This window comes from Entelurus aequoreus, linkage group LG01, assembly GCF_033978785.1.
Source record: "Entelurus aequoreus isolate RoL-2023_Sb linkage group LG01, RoL_Eaeq_v1.1, whole genome shotgun sequence".
NCBI lineage: Eukaryota > Metazoa > Chordata > Actinopteri > Syngnathiformes > Syngnathidae > Entelurus > Entelurus aequoreus.
In genome coordinates this window covers 39,609,517-39,632,325 of record NC_084731.1, presented here as the reverse complement: position 1 = coordinate 39,632,325, position 22,809 = coordinate 39,609,517, and the positions used below count along the sequence as shown (strand labels likewise).

The window sequence follows — 22,809 nt, the reverse complement described above, 5'->3', positions numbered from 1 at the left end:
ATAACACTCAAGTTTCCCCCTGGGGATTAATAAAGTATTTCTGATTCTGATATGCGTTTTTGTTATATTAAATATTCTTTTTGCATGTTTTACTTCAGTCTCGTCTCCCCCTTTGTCGTTGCGACCCACAGCCAGCCATAACACTTTGTGTCATTGTTTTGTTATTGTTTCTCTACAGTATGCTTTGTTTGTACTTCCTGGCTGCACTATTTATTTGTTTTTATTGATAAACATATTTTCACCTGAACTTTGCCTGCCGACTCTGCATCCTGGAGTGAAGACCAACACAAACACACCGAAATGTAAAAAATATTGTATAATAACAAGGTACCTTTAGGACTAGTTTTATTCTGGAAAACGTTGAAGACCTCTGCTCCAGTCTGTAACAAATGGTAAATTATGTATTTTTTTTAGTGGAAGCTCTTAAATCAAAGCTGTAAGTCAATGTATATTGTGTTCAATATTCAATACGGACACAATGAAATTCAAAACGTGAAATTAGCCTGTGTCACTGTTAGATTGTTTTATTTTATAGCATTTCAAATACACTTGTTCTTACATGTTTATTATCTATTTTAAACCTGGTTATTTTATTTACTGCATTTTGTTCTGCAGTGCATTTCTGATGTAAATATTTTTAAATGACAATATACAGTAAATACATTGGAAATCTTAGTCAACACCTACGTCACATCTTGATTTGACTGATTGTTCAAAGTGGACAAAATGCTAGAAAGTCACTATGGACAAATAAGTGTTGATTATATTTATAGGAAGATTATATTGTACATGACCAGCTGATACACACAAACAATACTGGAAAAAGCCACCAACATCTACTGTCGTACAACCATGATGTTATGATGTTATATGCACACATTTACACATGTAGCGAAAGGAGAAAGTTCAATTACCTGTGGTGGAGTGGAGACTCTCCCAGCTCCAGCACCGAGACAACACACAACGCAAAGTGCCGCTCAGGCTACCTTCAATCCCTCTGATGCATCCACCAATCTTGACACCAGTGTCCACCATGCTGTCCACCATTGCACTCCACCAAAGTCTTACAATTTTCCTGTCTGGCTGCTATACCAGCTCTCTCTGAGCAGGATTGCCACCCCTTGTCAACCTCGCTGGGTCCGCATGCACACAAAAACAAAGCAGTGAAAGGTACTAAGCAACAACGAAGAAAAGCACGGCTGCTGAACAAAAAAGGTTTATTCTGCCAGCATGGAGATGAAGGAAGACGACGCGGCTCTATTTTCTGAGACAAGCTTCAGTTGTCAACTTGGTTATTTCTCCTTCCATGCACGTAAGGCAACATCATAGGAGCCAACCTTGCTTCCATTCCCTTCTCTGTGCTTGACTGCCTCACATACATTTCCTCTTTGCTCTCTGCTTCTTTCGCTCTAGAGATCTCTCTCTCTCTCTCTCTCTCCCTCTCTTCCTCCCTCTCTTTCTGTCTCTCTCTCTCTGTCTCTCTTTGTCTCTCTCTCTCTACATCACTGGGGGATTTATAGGGCGTTTCTGATGCTCCATTGTGTCCATTTTGGGAGGGTTTGCCTCCAGATAATGATCCACCTAATAGAAGAGGGAGGGGCTGAGCCTGTCCTGTCTCACGCTAATAGGGGTAGTCAGACTTGATGCGTGCACCCTTTGAAGCACATCCGCCCAACTCCCGGCCCGCGGGCAAAATCTGGCCCAGGGCGGTATTTCATCTGGCCCGCGGGACCATTTGAAAATCAGCATATGGCAAATTTGTTGAAAAAAAGAAACCTCTATAGACCTTGTCCATCAACACAATCGCATATACAGTACATCATAGGGTTGCCTTGTATAGAGTAGACAATATATGATATAAGTGATAAAGGACGATAGAGTTTTTAATACCATCAGCATATTGTGATAATGCATGTCGATGACACATTTGAGCTGTGTCCCGCAAATTTGACAGCGACAAGCGAACGAACGCGTCCTCAATGCAATGTAGCAATGTTGCTAGCGGCTGATATCCCTCCACAGTGCAGAGCCACTTCTAAGGCAGTAATCCTCGCCTCCATGGCAGCAAATTAACTATGTTTCCTACAGGTATCATCACTGAAGGATGAGGAATATCTAAACATGCTACACTACACACCTTAGCAGGATATGCAACCATAAGCTGGATCCCTAATATGTAAAAAAAGGTGGACGGATTAATACAAATATCGACAGTAAAGATACCAAGAATGGTATCAGTATATAGTCAATACTACAGTGGTTAGATTTATATACTTTATCATCAAAACCTATTTCAATATTGTTGTTATTGTTTACAAACTCAGTAAATAGGGGCAAAAAACAAATTATTTAGATAAGAGCCAATGGTGGGAAATAATTTTAAATATTTAACTGATATTGTTAGACCACCATCCTGTGTTTTTGTCTGATTATAATTGTGATCAAAATTGATTAATTCCATGATGTTGAAACTTGACTTGGTATTGGATAGATACCCACATTTGTAGTATTGCCTAAAACTAATGTAAAGTATCCAAACAACAGAATAATAAGTGCTTAATGCATTTTAACAGAAGTGTAGATAGAACCATGTTACAACAGAAAATAGCAAGCTATTAACAGTAAATTAGCTAGTACTTTGATTGATTGATTGAGACTTTTATTAGTAGGTTGCACAGTGAAGTACATATTCCGTACAATTGACCACTAAATGGTAACACCCGAATACGTTTTTCAACTTGTTTAAGTCGGGGTCCACTTAAATTGATTCATGATACAGATATATACTATCAGATATACAGTATATTATCATTATTATATTATATTATTATACTGGAGAATAATATAATAGGTTTGAGAAAATAATACAACTGAAAATGACGTTATCACATACATCAGCAGCCCTGATAAGAAAATTTGTAATCCATTTTGAAATGCTTCTATTATCATTTGCATTCCAAATAATATATGCTTATATATATCGTTTATTGCAGGAGGCTGCAATATACATCACAAAATAGATTTTTAGGCCATATCGCCCATTCATAATCCATCATATATATCAGATGACATTTAGAGGCCACAGTGGTATTAATAGAATGTGGTGCACAAGCCATTCTTACTAAAGGTGTCACATTACCCACAAAAGTAGCACTAACTAAAAATGACACCACTTAATGTGTGTACAAAAAAACACATTAAAGATAAAGATAAATAATAAATGATAAATGGGTTATACTTGTATAGCGCTTTTCTACCTTCAAGGTACTCAAAGCGCTTTGACAGTATTTCCACATTCACCCATTCACACACACATTCACACACTGATGGCGGGAGCTGCCCTGCAAGGTGCTAACCAGCAGCTATCAGGAGCAAGGACACAACGGACGTGACTAGGATGGTGGAAGGTGGGGATTGAACCCCAGTAACCAGCAACCCTCTGATTGCTGGCACGGCCACTCTACCAACTTCGCCACGCTGCCCATGCATGATAACAGTCCACTGTTTTGGAACCCGACATTGAAGGTTTTCTACTCTAAGGTAACTCAACTCTGACTTCTGGTTTTAAGAGTTTGTTGAACCTAGGGATGCAATAATTACGTGGGGCCCGGGCAAATTCCAATGGCCTGGAAACATCTACGTAGGCTGGCTTAATCATATCAATGGAAACAGTCTCAGGTCTGACCCCAACGTCCACGACCAAGCTCTTATCCCCGTTCTGTAGAACCTTAAACATACCGTTGTACGGAAGCGTTGCAACGGTCATGACGAATGAAGACAAATTCCGCTGAGCACAGGCTGGTGTGCACCTGAGAAAAAGGGATACCTTGCTGTGACGTGGGGGAGAGTGTGAATGATCTGGTGGCCTCCAGCAGGGAAGACTGCTGCCCGGCCGCCAACCAGAATGTATTGGCGTCTGGAAGGAAACCCCCGCGGAACTCGCAGCACCTGGCAATAAACAAGCTTGGCAGAAGAGGACTGCAGGTCTTCTTTGGGGGCGGTCCTAATGCCTAGCATGACCCAGGGGAGTTTGTCCACCCAGTTGCCGTGAGTCAAACCGGCACGCGGGGCAGCCTACGTGGAGCGGTGGTATCGCTCACAAAACCTGTTGGCCTGGTGGTGGTATGCAGTGGTGCGGTGCAGCCTGACCCCCAGGCCCCCAGCGACTATGTTCCAGATCTTCGAGGTAAACTGCGCACCCCGGTCCGAAGGGGTTCCGAAGAGTGTGACCCACGTGCTGATGAATGCCTGGGCCACGTCAGTGGACAATGTTGATGCTAGGGGAACGGCTTCCAGCCAGCGGGTTGTCCTGTCCAACATCGTGAGGAGGTAGGTGAAATCGTGTGAAGAGGGAAGTAGGCCCACAAAGTCGAGCAAGTTGCTCCAACGGGGCCTTGGTGTGGCGGAGCACTTTTGTGCGTTAACAGGCCATATATGAGTTGACCCAGGCCCGCACATCTTTCTTCAGTTCCCAGGCCTTTCTGCCTGGATTGGAGAGGCCATGGATCGCCTAAAAAAACACAGATGCCAGCCAAACGGAACTTGGGGCCTAGGCTGGCCAGTTAAGAGATTGCACCAGAGCCTGACCCGAGTCACCGACTGAAACTTCCTCCAGGCGTAGTCAGTGTCTTTGAGTGTCTGAATTCCGCGGCCGTAGGCCTGTTCTACATTCATACGTAAGTAGTAAAGACCCAGCTGCAGCGTGCTGACGATCCTTCTGGAGACCTCGTTGTATTTGCCCGTGATGTGTCTGATGTCGTGGTGTACTCCAAGATGAATGACGGCTGGTATTGTTTGGCGGGCGGCCCATGGCTTGACCACCTTGGACACAGAGAATGTAAGGGGTTTGTGGTCCACGAAAACTCTAAACTCACGGCCTTCCAAAATGACGGGGAAGTGGCAGGTTGCCAACCAGATGCTCGCTGTCAAAGGTGCTGTATTTCTGGTCTATGGAAACTAGCTGGCAGCTGAAAAGGGCAAGTGCCAAGTGCTGTCGACCCACTGCTCCAGCACAGCGCCAATGGCGTAGTTGGATGCATCAGTAGTGAGAGTGACTGGGGCTTCCTGGCATAGGAGGACAAATATGGTGGCCTGCCACACCGCGGTCTTAGTGTCATTGAACGCCTTGTCCCTCTAGGCTGTTCAGTCGACATCCTGGTTGGGGGTCCTGCTCTTAAAGGTCTCGTACAGCGGGCGCATTATGTGGGCAGCCTGACGGATGAATTGGTGGAAAAATATAACCATCCCGGGAAATTCTCGAAGCCCTTGGGCCGAGTATGGGCGGGGCAAGGCGGAAACGGCTTCCACCTTCAACAGCAGGGGGGTTGCCCCATCCTTGCTGATGAGGTGCCCGAAGAACTGGATGGACGGGCTTCCAAATACATACTTCGCTGGGTTACTGGTCAGGCTGTGGTGGTCGAGTCACGTGAAGATGTCCAGCAGGTGTGTCAGGTGCTCCTCTTCCAAGGAGCTGGCGAAAAGGACATCGTCCAAGCAGACGAAAACAAAGGGCATGTCTCTAAGCGCAGAGTCCATCAACCGGTGGAAGGATTGGTTCTTCAGACCAAAAGGCATCCTGAGGAATTCAAACAACCCAAAATGAGTCACTATAGCAGTTTTAATGATGTCTGCAGGGTGCACATGGACTTGGTTGTAACCCCTTACCAAGTCCACTTTAGAGAACAGGAGCTTCCCTGCCAGATGCGCAGAGAAGTCCTGAATGTGTTGGTAGCAGTTGGGCGTGGTGGCATCATTTAGAAGGCACTAGTCGCCGCACGGATGACAGCCACAACTGGCTTCATGACCATGTGGAGCATCTGAACGGCTGATGATACCAAGGCATTCCAGGTTGGTGAATTAGGACTTCAATTCAATCACAATGTACACAAACTCTGTGGGAGTGTCTTACCTGGAGTTGTTCCCTGTCACAGCCTGTTTGTAAAACTTCAAATTAAAAGCCACCTTTTATTTTAAACCTAGTTTTTTTCATAATAAAAAGAAATACTGTGTTTTATTTCTGAATCTGGTTGATGATAGAATAGAGAGTAGTAACTGCTTGACCGACAGCAGCCGGCAGTCTCTCCATGTTAAACCGTCGAGCCCTTGCATGGATGAGCAGGGGGGGCCTTTGACCTCGATGTGGTGCTCGATCCCATGTTTAGTTGTGGCGGCCGAGAAGGTGGGCTGTGTCAGACCGGGGAACCCACCAAGAAGCTGTTGGTATTTGTCGCCTTCTAAGCTGGGAGACCGTAATATGTGCCCTCGTCACGAACACACACAAACAAAGAGGAGGTTAACGTGTCCACCAGGCAGCCGCTCTTGACATCTACGAACAGCCCAGGGTCACACAAAAAATCTCCACAGAGGAGTGTGTAAGGGAATTTCGGCTGTTAACCGTTGACCCCCCCCAAAACATAAGTCCACAGTTTTTGTGCCATATGGCTGGATGGTGGTGTTGTTGGCGGAAGTCAAGAGTGGGCAAAGCACCCTGCCAGTGGCGTCGTCCTCTGCAGCTGGCGGGACACTCCTCTGGGAGCCGGCGCCACAGAGGAATCAGCGCCCCAAAAATGTCTTTGACAAACAGCAACTAGCTCTTTGTGGCTGTGCTCACGGCCCCTACTGAGCGCAGGCCTTGGTTTTTCCCGCCGCATTGTAACTGCAAGGAAAGCAGCCCATTTTAGCCCTGGCACCAAAACGTGCGTGAAAGTAGTACAAACCAGGGCTGGCATGGCTATCGGTGGATGTGTCCGCTGTTGCCCCCCATCGGCGTTTGACTGCACTCCGGTAACAGCATGTCAGGGGTGAAGTGCTGAGTTCCCAGGAATAATCGGTCCGCTTGCTCTGCAGAGCGCGTAGATCAGTAATAACTGTATTAGCATGTGCCGTCTGGACGTGTGGTGGCATGTGTCGCAGAAACGGTTCTATGAAGAGGAAATTCAGCTCCTCTGTACCCAGCAGGTTCAACACCATTTCCAACTGCTTAGAGGGTTTGCTGTCCCCCATGCCCTGAATAGCAAGGAGACGTTGAGCTCGTTCTGACCGTGACAGTTCAAACATTTTAAAGAGGTAAGCCTTGAGCCCCGCATATTTATCCATGGCAGGAGGAGATGTGATTAAGGTTACTGCTCTGGCTGCAACGGAGCTCCCAAATGCCAAAACAATGTGGTAATAGCGCATGGCGTCCGTAATACCAAGAAGGGCGAATTGAGTCTCTTTGCCTGTGCGAACCACGTTGCCGTGGACGTCTCCCAAAACTCTGGCAATTTGAGAGCAATTCATGTTGCACCGTTCAATGTTCTGTTCAGTCTTGGAAACTTCAGCGGGACTGACGCCAGGGTCACCAATGTTCAGCAATGCAGCAGTATCTATACATCCATAGTTTCTTAGTGCAACAACACCAGAAAATGCGTCCCGTGCAAACTCGTTCGACCAGAACGATATAAAATAATGAATTTAAATCAAAACTGTCCAGGAAAAAATAACAAATAATATAACAAATGAAAAAACATGTTTTCAGTTTTGTCCCTTTTACCAAAATCAGTCCTGCTTTAGCCCCAAGGAAACCATCTGGCTGTTTTTATTTCTAAGTTTTGTCTATGAAAAGTGACTAGGAGTGTTTCACAGTGTGGTGGACGCTAGTTAGTTCAGCTGCCATTACTGTATGTGTGTTTACGACAAGTTACTTTGTGTAAAAGGTATTCGTCACTTTTTTGTAACACTAAATGTATTATTTGCTGTTTGATGTTGTAATTATAATGTTTGTTTAGAACTCACAGGCACAATGATTATTCGCCAAGGACCACCAAAGTGGCAGGTGGCCACAAGGAAATTTTCTTTTATCAATCACGTTGTTTGTAACCATGTAAAGTGTCTGAATTTTTTGTTTGTCGTGTTTTTAGTTTTCAGGGCGTTTAAGAAGACAACAAAGCGGCCGTAAATGAAAAGCCGTGATGGAGCTACAGTGAAAACTCTACCTACGGCAAGAGCTCATCAAAGACAATGAAAACGTCGGCAGCTGCAGTGAGTGACGGTACCGAAGTTTGACACAAGATGGTGCATTTACCCAGCTCCTCGCTCTCAAACAACAAGCAGTCCATATTTTAATGTTATTAGGAAGAAGTAAAGTTAAAAAGTAGTAAAGGGACTGTGCTAAAAGAATAACAACGGTGGTTTAAGTCAAGTTTAAATGTCGGTTTTGTCTAGCATATTTTTATGAAAGGGATGCATTTTATGTTTGATTGTGAAAAGTTTGCACATTTTGATTGAAGTCAAACTGAATGTGAAGTTACAAGGGGATTTATAAGTTGAAGTAAGAAAGAAGCTATTTAGAACTAAACCAAACAGTCATAGTAATCTCATAAGTAATATTCAAGTAGGTTAGAGTTTTGAGTTTTGAGCTTAGGAACGGTAAGTTCAAAATCAAGAACAAAATCACAAAGGTCCAGCGGTGGTTTAAGGCAATCATGCACTGAGAAGAGTAGAAGCAGAAGCTGAAGCAGCTGCATCTTAGGAAATACTAGCAGTGATGGAGGAGCAGGAGAAAGAAGCAGCTGAACTACAAAGGATGGAATGTGAGAACTTGCGTGAGAACTTGGCAAGGCAGCAAGCACTGGAAGAGCAGCACAGAAAAATCGAACATTTGGAAGATGTTAAAAACTGTAATGCTGCTAAAGTTAAGATTTATGCTGAAGCCGAAAGTCTTTCTGAAAGTTACAGTTCATCCCAAAGCATTAAAGCAGCAAGTGAAACTCGAGCAATCCCTCTCACACCATACCCTTTTTCAGTTCCAAATAAAACCGAAACTAAAATGCTCAAGGCATCAAGTCCACCATTTATTCCTCAAACTACAGAAGTTCCCATGGTTGCACTACAACAGAAAGAACATACCAAAAAATTAGAAACTGTACTATCTCAGGAAGTACTTCGGAGGATCTGCTAAAAGAGCAGTTTAACGATTTCTCCTAGTACTAGTAGGCACAGATGAAGCATATGATTCAGCTTGGAATGTGCTGGAACAACGTTTTGGAGAGCTATTCATCATAGAAAAATGCTTCAAGACAAGCTTAACAGTTGGCCAAAGGTACGCTCTAATGATGGAAATTAGCTGAGAGAATTTGCCGACTTCCTTGTAAGCTGTGAAGCTGCAATGCCACACAGAAGGACATTAGAAGTTCTCAATGACTATGGAAATTCAAAGACTTTTGCTAAAACTTCCAGATTGGTTGACCACAAGATGGAACTGCACAGCCATGAAAATACGACAAACAGTGGAGAGTATCCATCGTTTCACACATTTGTGGAATTTGTACCCACTGAAGCTGACTTATCTTGTGACTCTATAGCATTAGTGCAAGCACTCAAAGGTGTGGAAACAAATAAACCCAGACGCTCTCTCAGTCGAGTCACAGAAGCAAAAACATTAACGACAGACTCAAGAGACTCAACATACACAGGTCCCTCAAATATCGTTAACTGTCTCTTCTGCAGAAGAATGGCCATACACTTTATACATTTTCAAGTTTGCAGAAAAAACACTTCAAGATCGCATCAAGTTCACACTGACAGAAAGTTTCTGTTTTGGAAGTTTTAACCCTGGACATCATTCAAAGAAATGCAATAAAAGGAGCATGTGAAAAATGTCAGAAGAGACATCCGACATGTCTGCATGACGACAAGTTCACAGAAAGTACAAAGACGATGCCTGCAAGGAGTGAAGATAATTCTCAAGACAAGTACAAAGCAGACACTAAAGATGAAGACAAACCAGCAACTGCAATATCAAACAGAGTAACTCAAGAAACCTCAAGTATGCTGACATTAGGGATGATACTCGAAACCGGTTTTCCCGGTTGTTCGATAAGAAAAGAACCGAGTCCTCGGACTCGAATCCCTTTTTGAGAACCGGTACCCGTTATCGAGACCACTACAGTAAAGAAAAAGAGTTGGTTCTTTATTCGAATCCCTGGGAACGAATCCCGTCCCGACCAGAAATGCCCCGTGGGACATCACAAGAAATGACGTCACATAGCTCAGTCATTAGGCGCAGATAACGAAAGCAGGAAAAAAATGGACGGGAAAAAGCGCTCCAAGGTGTAATAAAGTTCAAAACAAAAGGTATAATCCAATGAATAACTTTACTGAGAGATTTGAGCAGGGTACAAACACATGACCAACACTTTTACGACCAATCGGAAACATAGCAACCAGGCTAGCAACGTACCTCCTTTACGGCAGCTGACGCAACGTTCTTAAAGCAACCGCAGCACATACATATATGACATCTCCCTTTTTTAACTTTCGTTTTGCTTTCCTTGTAAACAAAACAAAATCACACTGTATATGTGTTGTCTGTCTAATTATAAATAATGCCGACGAGGCGTGTTGGCTGAGTTCTTGACGTTTACTTTCACAGCGTGCTCATTCTTAGCTGCCGGGTGACGATATGCAACAACACTTTTCGGGGCTACCGCGCATGCTCGTCACTCTCGTTGCATGCTGGGTAGTGTAGTTGTTTTCTTCCCTAGCTCATTATAAGGAAATAATGTTAACTCAAAGTGTCATTCTTTTTTTAGCTTTAACTTTTCATTTTTTTTAGCATTGTATCCACATTTGCAAATAACTTTTCTCTTCATAGAATTTTCTTTCAATAAAGAAATAAAGTGCAAAAATGTCAAAGCATCATAACAAACAGTTATGTCAAATAGCAGCAGAATTGCACTTTTTGGAAAGCTGTATTATTTTCAGTTTTGTGCCCAAGGGACTGATTTTATTTAACACTATATTATTATTTATACACCTATAGTGATCACAGAGACAGGTTGTTTTTGTGTTACTGTATATATTTGTTTTTCTGAAAAATCCCACTTAATATACTTTGGGTAACAACAGTCAATATTTATTTATTTTATTTAATTTTTTTAGGGGGTAACAGTCAATATTTATTTATTTATTAGATTAAATTGTTTTCTTATATAATAAAAGTGAGCTTTTGTTAAACCAAATATTGTGTGTCTTTTTCCATACACAACCACCTATCTGGACTCGATAAGAGAATCGATAAGGAATCGGTTCGATAAGAGGATTCGATAATAGGCTCGAACTCGATAATTTCTTATCAAACATCATCCCTAGCTGACATGCTCTAAACTACCTGTCCGGATCTCGTCAACAAAATACCCAGACAAAGACATTTTAGTCTATGCGCTCCTCGACTCTCAGAGTGAGACGTCCTTTATCTTGGATTAAATAGCCCAAAGTCTTGATACCGATAAAAGTAAAGACAGGCTACAGCTGTCAATTATGTCTAACAAGTCAACTGTTATACCTTGAGAGAAGTTGCTAAACCTGCAAGTCAGAGGATATAAGCACAAAAAGAAAATTGCAAGAGAATTTATCCCAGTTGATAGATCACACATCCCAATGTTTAAAACCGCACTGGAGTGCCCTAATCTGGAAAAGCTGGCAGACAAGCTAACACCGATGCTGGAATGTGAGGTCGGCCTACTTATCGACTACAATTGCCAACAAGCCCTTCTACCAAGAGAAGTTCTTGCAGGAAAATAAACCCAATCTTTTCGCACAATTAACAGATTGCTCATTTCAAGTCCAAAAATCCTGGTGATCCCATTGGTCACAGAATCCTTGTTCGTGAAGTGACTCCACAGCCACATGTAGAGATGAAGCAAGAAGTACGCTTTGTACGCAGAACACAAGTAAAGAAAGTCAGTCCAAACAATGTAATAAAGACCTTGGAATCAGATTTTTCTGAGCATGCAACCGACAACATTTCGGTCTCTTAGGAAGAAATTCTGTTCATGTCAAAGGTGACCAAAGGCAACAGACAATCCGAATCTCCCAAATAACAAACAATACGCTGAACACAGATTGTCTTTATTGGGACGTCGACTCATTTCATTTCTTTTTTTTTTTTCATTTTTCATTAATTTATTTATTTATTTCAGGCAATGACATAAAAAAGTACAAAGTTGACAACACATAATAATATAAATTAATATAATGCAAAAGGTAATGTATAGTATGTAATGCATGATTGTCCAGTTTTGCCTGAAAGGGAGTGGGAAGAAGATAATTTATTTAATCCCACCCCAAGTTCTCCATTCAGTGATTATTCACATGAGTTTCACTGTTACTTTGTTTAAGGATTATGATACAGATGTTGTATCATAGTGGCATTACCACAGGTAACAATAATTATTACACTGTAACAATAATTTGTATTAACAATGTAGGAATAATGAATATACCAACAATGGTAATAGACAAAATGCCAACAATGGTAATAGACAACATAGCAATAATGGTAATAGACAACATAGCAATAATGGTAAGGAAACATTGAGCACATGTTAACACTTTGAGACAGAGTACAACAGCAGGTCAAATTAAAGACCCTCATCTCTATATTTGAACCAGACCCCATGTTTGTATAATAGTTTAAATCGATTAATAGTTTGGCATTGCTTGTGTTGTAAATCCAGTTTGTTCCATAGTTTTACTCCGCATACAGACACACAAAAATGTTTATGAGTGGTTTGAGCTCTTGGCAATAAGAAATATCCAAAACCTCTCACGTTATGAGCCTGCACTCGTCTTACAAAAAAACATTGTAGATTAGGCGGCAATAATTTGTTAAATGCTTTATATAAGATTATTAATGTATTATATTTAACAAGGTCATCAAATTTGAGCAATTTTGATTGCATAAACAGATTATGAGTATGTTCTGAATAACCAACGTTGTGAATGATCCGCACTGCTCTTTTCTGTAATATGATCAGAGGATGAATTGTGTTGTGGTAAGTATTCCCCCATACTTCAACACAGTATGTAAGGTATGGGAGTACCAAGGTGCAGTATAGAGTACGGAGTGCATTTTCATTGAGGTATAGTTTTGCTTTGTTTATAATTGAGAGGCTTTTGGAGATTTTTGTTTTAATGTGTCTGACATGAGGTTTCCATGATAGTTTACTATCAATTATTACTCCCAAAAATGTATTCTCATTTACGATTTCAATTTGTGTACCATCAATACTTATTTTCTGTTCAGACGTTATGTTGCGATTTCCAAACATCACTATCTTAGTTTTATTTATATTCAAAAATAATTTATTTGTATCCATCCATTTTTTTTTACTATGTTTAGTTCTGTGTTTACTGTATTTATGAGCTCATTATAGTCATCACTACTGTGGAATATATTTGTGTCGTCTGCAAATAGTATAAATTTCAGTACTTTGGATGTATCATATCATATCATTAATATACACATTAAACAGTTTTGGCCCCAACACTGACCCTTGGGGGACACCACAAGCAATGCCAAGAGTATCAGATAAAAATGTACCAATTTTTACAAACTGTACCCTCCCTGTTAAATAACATTTTAACCAGTCACCAGCCAGCCCCCTAATTTCATATCTTTCCATTTCATCTAGTAGAATTGAATGATTAATGGTATCAAAGGCTTTCTTTAGATCAATATACCAACTGCATATCTTTTATGCTCCAGTGCATTAGTAATTTCTTCAATAGCTTCAGTTATTGCCATTAAGGTTGTTCGTTTGGACCTGAAGCCATACTGACCGTCAATGATTATATGATGCTTCTCAAGAAAATATTTAAGTCGAGAGTTAAATAGTTTCTCTAAGATTTTTGAGAACTGAGGCAAAAGAGAGATTGGTCTGTAATTGGTGAAAGCGTGTTTGCTGTCACTTTTGAAGAGCGGAGTTACCTTAGCGATTTTCATTTGACTTGGAAAGCAGCCAGTCCGGCATGAAGGATGAGAAGTATTACAAAGAGTACCGTAATTTCCGGACTATAAGCCGCTACTTTTTCCCCTCGTTCTGGTCCCTGCGGCTTATACAAGGGTGCGGCTTATTTACGGCCTGTTCTTCTCCGACACCGACGAAGAGGATTTCGGTGGTTTTAGTACGCAGGAGGAAGACGATGACACAATGATTAAAGACTGACTTTTCATATACCGGTAGGCTGGTTATTTTGATAACGTACAGGTGAGCACTTTGTATTACTTTGCACCGTTGTATTATTTGTACTCTGCACGAATGCTGTTCGCCATGTCAAAGATGTGAAAGTTTGATTGAATGATTGAAAGATTTATTGTTAATAAATGGGACGCTTTGCGTTCCCAAACAGTCATCTCTGTCCCGACAATCCCCTCCGTGGTAGCAGGAACCCCTATATACTACGGTAATTACACATCAAAACCCTGCGGCTTATAGTCAGGTGCGGCTTATAGTCCGGAAATTACGGTATGTCAAATTCATGGAAGACATTATAACCTGCGGAGATGCAGAACAGATTCCAGAGCAGGATCTGGTCAACAAGGCAGCATGGTACATCCCACATAATGGGGTTGACAACCCCCACAAGCTTGGAAAGATTTGAGTGGTTTTTGACTGTTCAGCTTGATTCAAAGAAACATCTCTGGAGGATCACCTTCTAACTAGGCCAGATCTAAACAAACGCATTGATCGGAGTGTTATGCTGATTTAGAAAAGGCCCTATTGCCATCATGTGTGACATGGAGAGAATGTTCCATCAATTTCATGTTGTCAAAGAACACCAAGACTCCTGAGATTTCTCTGGTGGGAAAAACATTTATAAACTTTTATAAACCTTTATTTAAGTTTAGACCAATTAGGTCCTCATTCAAATGCACTATTTACATTGCTGGCAACAGAATAATTTAAAAATATTACACAGTGTGCCTATAAAACCCTACTGAAATGAAATGTTGTTATTTAAACGGGGATAGCAGATCCATTCTATGTGTCATACTTGATCATTTCGCGATATTGCCATATTTTTGCTGAAAGGATTTAGTAGAGAACATTGACGATAAAGTTTTGGTCGCTGATAAAAAAGCCTTGCCTGTACCGGAAGTAGCGTGACGTCACAACTTGAAGGGCTCCTCACATTTGCACATTGTTTACACCAGCAGCAAGAGCGATTCGGACCGAGAAAGCGACGATTACCCCATTAATTTGAGCCATGATGAAAGATTCGTGGATGAGGAACGTGAGAGTGAAGGATTAGAGTGCAGTGCAGGACGTATCTTTTTTCGCTCTGACAGTAACTTAGGTACAAGGGCTCATTGGATTCCACACTCTCTCCTTTTTCTATTGTGGATCACGGATTTGTATTTTAAACCACCTCGGATACTATATCCTCTTGAAAATGAGAGTCGAGAACGCGAAATGGACATTCACAGTGACTTTTATCTCCACGACAATACATCGGCGAAGCACTTTAGCTACGGAGCTAATGTGATAGCATCGTGCTTAACTGCATCTAGAAGCAGACGAAATAAGCCCCTGGCTGGAAGGATAGACAGAAGATCAACAATACTACCAAACTCTGGACCTGTAACCACACGGTTAATGCTGTGCCGCCTGGCGAAGCCTGGCAATGCTGTTGCTAATGACGCCATTGAAGCTAACTTAGCTACGGGACCTCGACAGAGCTATGCTAAAAACATTAGCTCTCCACCTACGCCAGCTCTCATCTGCTCATCACGACCCGTGCTCACCTGCGTTCCAGCGATCGACGGCGCGACGAAGGACTTCACCCGATCATCGATGCGGTCGGCGGCCCAGAGACGGAGGAAGTCAAGATGAGGACAGTGGCGCGGCGGCGGGCGTTGTAGCTTTCAACGACACCCCGGCCGCCATCAGAGTTGGCAAGAAACATATATTTCCCCAAAGTTACGTACGTGACATGCACATAGCGCCATGCACGGACGGGCAAGCGATCAAATGTTTGGAAGAAAGCAGCGTACTCACGGTAGCGCGTCTGCTATCCAACTCAAAGTCCTCCTGGTTGTGTTGCTGTAGCCAGCCGCTAATACACCGATCCCACCTACAACTTTCTTCTTTGCAGTCTCCATTGTTAATTGAACAAATTGCAAAAGATTCACCAACACAGATGTCCAGAATACTGTGGAATTTTGCGATGAAAACAGAGCTGTTTGTATTGGGATACAATGTATCCCAATACCTCCGCTTCAACCCTTGACGTCACGCGCAAACGTCATCATACCTAGACGTTTTCAGCCGGAAGTTTCCCGGGAAATTTAAAATTGCACTTTATAAGTTAACCCGGCTGTATTGGCATGTGTTGCAATGTTAAGATTTCATCATTGATATATAAACTATCAGACTGCGTGGTCGGTAGTAGTGGGTTTCAGTAGGCCTTTAAGAGTACTTGCACAAATTTTTTTTTATCTGGACTGAGTAGAACTAGAATCACGGTGGAATATTAAAAGATGGTGAGACTGAAATAATGTTCAAAACACATGAATGCGCCTGTTTTGTGTTGGCAGGAAAACACTTTAAATATGCTTGTGTAAAAAATATATTGTAACTAAGATGACTTACGTTAAGTAAAGGACCGTGGATGTCTGTAACGTGGCTGCTCATCGTCGGCCATCATCAATAAATAAAGAATGCCAGCACCCGGATATGTGTGCACCGCTTAAGATTGCCTGCCACTATAATATGAAGTACAAACGATAAAACATTGAATATTAAGAGTATGTGAACAATTCCTACACTGTAAACCCGAACAGTTCTACAAACTCATAACTATTGCCGTCAACTAAACCAAAGTGAGTTAATTAGTTCACCCGACACTGAAACATTAAGTTTTCCTAACGAATAGTAGCGTTTTGAGTTCACAGCGGTTAGTAAGTGTAAGTGAACACTGTCTCTCAACTTGAAAAGTCTAAGTTAACGGGCGTGCGTGAGGGGACGTGACGTCTGACGTCACTACCCCTAGCGTCCGACGTCACGTATCCAGAAAATTCAAGATGGCTGGACGCTAGCGGGGAGCGAAGAAAAGTGGAAAAGAGCGTCAAAAAACCCACACAACGACGGTCATTTTTCAGCCGTGCTATTGTAAAATTGTCTTTTATCTGTGTTTTGTGTACCGGGGGACCCCGACTCCAGAATTTGAAAGTTTCGCGCTTGAAGCTGGTGAGTAACGGAGTAAATTAACGTTTCAAAAGTTCAATACAGTTAACTTAGGCTATCTTTTGTTAGACGCTGTGAATGTGTGTAGGATACATGCTAAGTAATAGTTAATAAAAGTAATTGATATTTAACATTTCATGTAGAAAATATCTGACAACTCCACATTGTTTTTACACCTAAATATGTATATCTGTACAGGTGTTTGCAGAGTTTCATCGTATTACAAATGTGAATCTACGCAACCAGTTCTACTGTGAACTTGACCGCTACACACCAAAACTAGTTGCATTGTATGGACAGAAGTCCTCAATGACTGGAAAGGGAGCAGAGGCACTGCAAGAGATGCTGAGAATTTATGACTTGGAGGTAAGTTTATGTTTGACTTTTTCATGGGGACAATGCTGATCATATGTGTTGTCATTGCAGATTACAGATGCCTTGATAGTAGTCAGTCATCCTGCTGAATCATAGATAGATAGATTACTGTTTTTAACATAACTGAAGCATATACACTACCATTCAAAAATTTGGGGTCACATTGAAATGTCCTTATTTTTCAATGAAGATAACTTTAAACTAGTCTTAACTTTAAAGAAATACACTCTATACATTGCTAATGTGGTAAATGACTATTCTAGCTGCAAGTGTCTGGTTTTTGGTGCAATATCTACATAGGTGGGTAGAGGCCCATTTCCAGCAACTATCACTCCAGTCTTCTAATGGTACAATGTGTTTGCTCATTGGCTCAGAAGGCTAATTGATGATTAGAAAACCCTTGTGCAATCATGTTCACACATCTGAAAACAGTTTAGCTCGTTACAGAAGCTACAAAACTGACCTTCCTTTGAGCAGATTGAGTTTCTGGAGCATCGCATTTGTGGGGTCAATTAAACGCTCAAAATGGCCAGAAAAAGAGAACTTTCATCTGAAACTCGACAGTCTATTCTTGTTCTTAAAAATGAAGGCTATTCCACAAAATTGTTTGGGTGACACCAAACTTTTGAACGGTAGTGTACATTGTTATATCAGTGACACAGACTGGGCATGCAGGCATTTTTTCTTGTTTCTCAATCTAGGAAGAACATGACATCAACATGCGACACACTCTGGTTCTTCATGGACTTCCAGTGTATCTCCGGGAGGATGACACTGAATTCTACAAAACCTGTAATGTAAGTATGTCTATGCAGCCAGAGTTATGCTTCACTCTCTCTCTCACACACACACAGAGACTGATCTCTCTGTGCTTTGAGAGGAGATTTGAGGAGCTGAGGAGGAGGAAGAAGGAGAGGAGGGGTGGAGGAAGAAGGAGCAAATGAGATGAGGAGGAGGAGGAGGAGGAGAGGGGGACTTTGCATACTGTATGTTTTGGCTCTACATACAAGAATTGTGTGACATCCTTCTGGATTGGTTATAATTGATTTTCTTGTGTTTTGCAGGGTGAGGATGAAATGGAGACCACTGACACACCACTGGCGTTTCTCTCTGTGGCCCCTGACTCCACTGGTTCCAGCAGCTTCAGCCCGGAGAACATATCCATCGTGATAGAGGATAAAGTTGTTATGAGCGAGCTTCCCAGGTTGGCTGATGCATTTGTGGTGCTGCTTGGTTTATTATATGCATTACACTTAGATTATCCAAAGAAACTCACTCACACATTCACATTCATCCAGAAAGTACTGCTGTGTCTGGATGATAACAAAGCACTGAAACCTTGCCTACTCTACCAGAAAAATGAGTTGTTAAAGGAGTAAAGAAGCTGGGAAATGCATGCCTGCACTCATTAACCATGCATAAATGTGGTTCAGATCAGCATCATTATTACAGCCATGTTGTTCTACTGTTAACATGTCTGATTTTGATAGACATGTCTGTTCAAATGTTGAAAGCACTTTTGCGTATGCCCAGTGGGCTTTTTATAAGTTTAGAATGAGAGGTAAATATTTTGTTAATTTTATTGTACTGCCTCCTTGACCTCACTGATCTGAGTCAGCCCTCAGTTGTAATGATGATTCAGTTATTTATTTATATCATATTTTCTTTTATTTATTGTATTTTCTTTTGTTTTATTTGGTATGTTTTTTTATTTTCCTCATTTGCACAAATTTAGATGTATGTGCTGCTGCTTTCATAAGTTTTTTTTTCTCCCTTGAGAAAATACAGTGCAGAGAAAGGGAAGTTTGTTTATCCCCAATGATTCAAAATAGGCTGCTAAAATATATTTGTAAAAAAAAAAGAAAAAAGTTTGAATCTAGGTGTTGCACTTTAATGTTATTTGACATTTCACTGTTTTACTAAGCCTGTTCTGAGAAAATAAAAAATTAAAATGTAACAGTTGTTATTGCCTTTTGAAAAGGTAGGTTTTAAGGTACTGTTTTATACCCTAATAAATTTTTGAAATTTTGACAGTAACACTTTAGTCAAGAACCTTTTATTGCATGGATGATGTTTCTCTTGCACCATCATACATACATGATTATAGTTCTACAGTTACATGTACACAACAATCTGCACAACTGAATTTGCACACTTAGTTTTTTTTTGGCATGTCTTTGGGGGACAGATCCTCTCAGAAAACACAGCTCTCTAAAAACAGGGCATCTTGCACATTAAGTCGGCAAGAAGTAAATATTTTGAGTTCATAAAGCTGTAATATTTTGAGTAGATACTATTGATATTAATACATTGTATTCAGTTATTTTTTTCAAGTCCATGTAATTTAGTTTTTATAAGTATATTCAATCAGATCATTTAAGTATGAAGAAGACATAAATATTAAGTTAATGATCATTTAAAATGTTAAATTGAACTTAGAATATAAATTAAGTCAACTGAACACACATTTTTTAAGTATACTGTAACTCAAAACATTTATTATGATAACTTAAAAGTTTTTACGTAATCAGTTACATCAAAAATTTTGAGTTTTCTGAACTTGCTCGGGTTTACAGTGTACATTGTTTACTTTCCTGATGATTTTCTTAAAATTTTGTAATCCATCAGAAATATCTAGTTATGCAAATAGTTGATCTATTTTCTGTCGATGTCCCTCAAGCAACTAAATTGTGTCAAACATGTCCAAGTGTGGAGATCAGTTTGCATATTACCCATCATGTCTATAGTAAATGGGTTAAATGGGTGTATTTTGAATTATGTATTGTACTATTAGTTTTTTTTTATAAGGTCCACATAGTTCAATGGACAAGTTGTGTGTTTTTGTATCACACGTTTTAACGTTCTGTGTTGTTTGTTGATTAATCGGGCCATGAGTTGGAAAGGTTGTCCAAATTAGTACTTATATATTGAGTCTGTGCATGATGTACTCCTGACCTGTATGTGGTAAACAATAAATGTTGTGACCTTCAACCACTAAGCGGAATACCAATATTGAATATCAACCATTTAATGTTTTAAAAATAAACTTGGGTCAATCCGTGGTCTGTAGTCCCAGGGACCCCATCAAGTCATAAAAATGGGGTCCCACAGTAAATTTTTAGGGTCCCACTTTTTTGTAACCGTTTTGAAAACAAATGATAAATGTATGCATTATCCTGTTATAGCTCACATTCTATATTGCGTTTTGGAAAACCTTTGTCATAAACGTTTCTTAATTCATTTAAAAAATAATACAAAAGAAAACACATTTTTAGGCAAATGTACATTTATTCAGTTATAAACATTTCATTTCATTTACTTTCTTATTTCCTTCATGGATCTAAACTTTACCGCAGGCAGTATTTTTTTCCATATTTTTTTTGTAATATTTTCAGAATGTGTTTGTTCTATTTTTGGTCAAAGTAAGACAAGAAAACAATATGATGTTGTCTTTATTTTTTAGTTTTAATGCCATGATTTTAATACCAGTCCTTCATGTGACCCCTGAGCTAAAATGAGTTTGACACCCCTGACTAGATGGTGCCCGAGTGGTACACGTACAACAGTTTGAAAAGACACTGCTTCAAATAGTTGCCAATGCGTGGGGTAACATCTGCGGGGCCTATCAGATCCCTAGTTGGACCTTAAAATTTGTCTGTTGGTTTTTTTTGTTTGTTAGCAATTTAATTTTAAAAGGTATGATATGATTGTAATTTTGATGAAACTTTCAGGGAAAGTCAGAAATGGGAAAATAAACAAGTGATTATATTCTGGGTGTGATGCAAATCACCGTCATCATGTTACAGCCATTGTGCATGGGGAGGCATGTTGCCCACTCATTGCACCATTTCATTGAATATAATCTAACCGTCACTAATTTGGAGAAGCTACATTTTTTTTTTTAACAATTATGTTTTGGGCTGAGATTCACCATTGGCAATGAAACCACCTCAGAGGTGGAAAAAGAACAGAAACTTACATGAGTTTGAAAGGAGACTTCCTTTGCCAAGGTTATCCAGACCGACTGGAAGGCTGCGACATAAACTTTGATCCGTAAAGGACAATCGCCTGAAAGCCTGATTTGGTCCAACGGTAACTCTGGTTTTAGTCTGTAAGAATGAAAAATATTATTTACAATAAGCCACATCACAGTATCAACTTACAGAATGCAGTCTTACTACTTTTAATTGTCAGCAAAGTAGTTTATTTTGCTGGGACAGGCAAAAATGTATCATTAATACTTGATAAGTTATGTAAAGATATTTTTTTTACTATAAACTATCATGTATGAACAATACACAAACATACTCAATTGACAACTACAATTCAGTTCAATCCAATATGTTCAATAATCACGTGTTTATATTCCAGATAATGTCCAAAGTTTATATGAAAAGGTAAAACAAATAGGTTGATTATTTGATAGATCCAAGAAGGAAGGAAAAGTGGCACTATTTCTTACCACCATTAAGCCAATTCAAAACTACAATGCCACTTGGGCAATAATCAAAAAAGTCAACAAAGCACAATAAATGGTAAAAAAACAAAACTACAAAAAAAACAAATGTTTTTCAGACAATATATATTTGGGGGAAAGGTTTGGCTACAATGTAAGTTTAATAGTACGGTTGTTTTATAAATACGTCCGTTTTTCACAATGACTGTGTTTGAAGCAATGCTAAATTAGCAATGAACTCTCAGGGCGTTTAAGGGAGAGCTGAACTTTTTTTTTGGAATTTTGCCTATCGTTTACAATCATTATGAGAGACAAGAAGACTAAAGTTTTTTTTTTTGCATTCTAACTTGTAAAAATCGGCTCGTTCTTGGTGGCTAGCAATGCAGCTATCCATCCATCCATTTTCTGCCGTTTATCAGGGTCGCGGGGGGTGCTGGAGCCTATCTCAGCTGCATTCGGGCGGTAGGCAGGGTACACCCTGGACAAGTCACCACCTCATCATGGGAGCAATTTGTTTTACATTCTTAAACACAAGAGAATCGAAACTGATCAAAAGATTGGAGGTTTGTGACATTCTCCAACTGGCTGGTTCATTAACATGAACGATAGAATTAGGCCCGAGTCACAGTTGTAAGACTTTTTTTTTTTTTTTTCAAAGCAGCTCTATTTTCACATGTTTCATTTGCAGTCTGGGCATGGAAGGGTGGGGATCTTTTTTCTGTCTGACAACAGCTGGCACATTGTAGGCGTAAGGGCAGCACCCGCTGGTGCTTTCAGGTCTCCAAAACATTTGAGTTAGAAAGTTGACAAATTTAGTGAGAAAGTCGCTGAGTTGGCAACACTACCCTAAACAACTACATAGAGCGTTTATGCCAGGAGCCGGCCTAAATGAATATTTCTGAGTAGTAGAGAAGTCATCTTCACTGTTAGTTTGCACATGACTAAACATTTCTCAAGCTGAATTTAAAA

At 40.4% G+C, this 22,809-nt stretch overlaps 1 protein-coding gene across 3 annotated transcripts in view; it reads right to left on the bottom strand.

The window, feature by feature from the left end:
- Window positions 1-22,809, bottom strand: part of LOC133651933 (rho guanine nucleotide exchange factor 4-like) — a 100,247-nt gene that overhangs the window by 76,300 nt on the left and 1,138 nt on the right. For 2 of the 3 annotated variants that reach the window (XM_062050199.1, XM_062050209.1), the window contains exon 1: window positions 915-1,393. In XM_062050199.1, the coding sequence (XP_061906183.1) occupies window positions 915-1,047 (133 nt within the window). In that variant the 5' untranslated portion in view covers window positions 1,048-1,393. Of the gene's footprint in view, window positions 1-914; window positions 1,394-21,363; window positions 21,494-22,809 lie in introns of those variants that run through there. The other variant, XM_062050191.1, reaches the window with a different exon arrangement.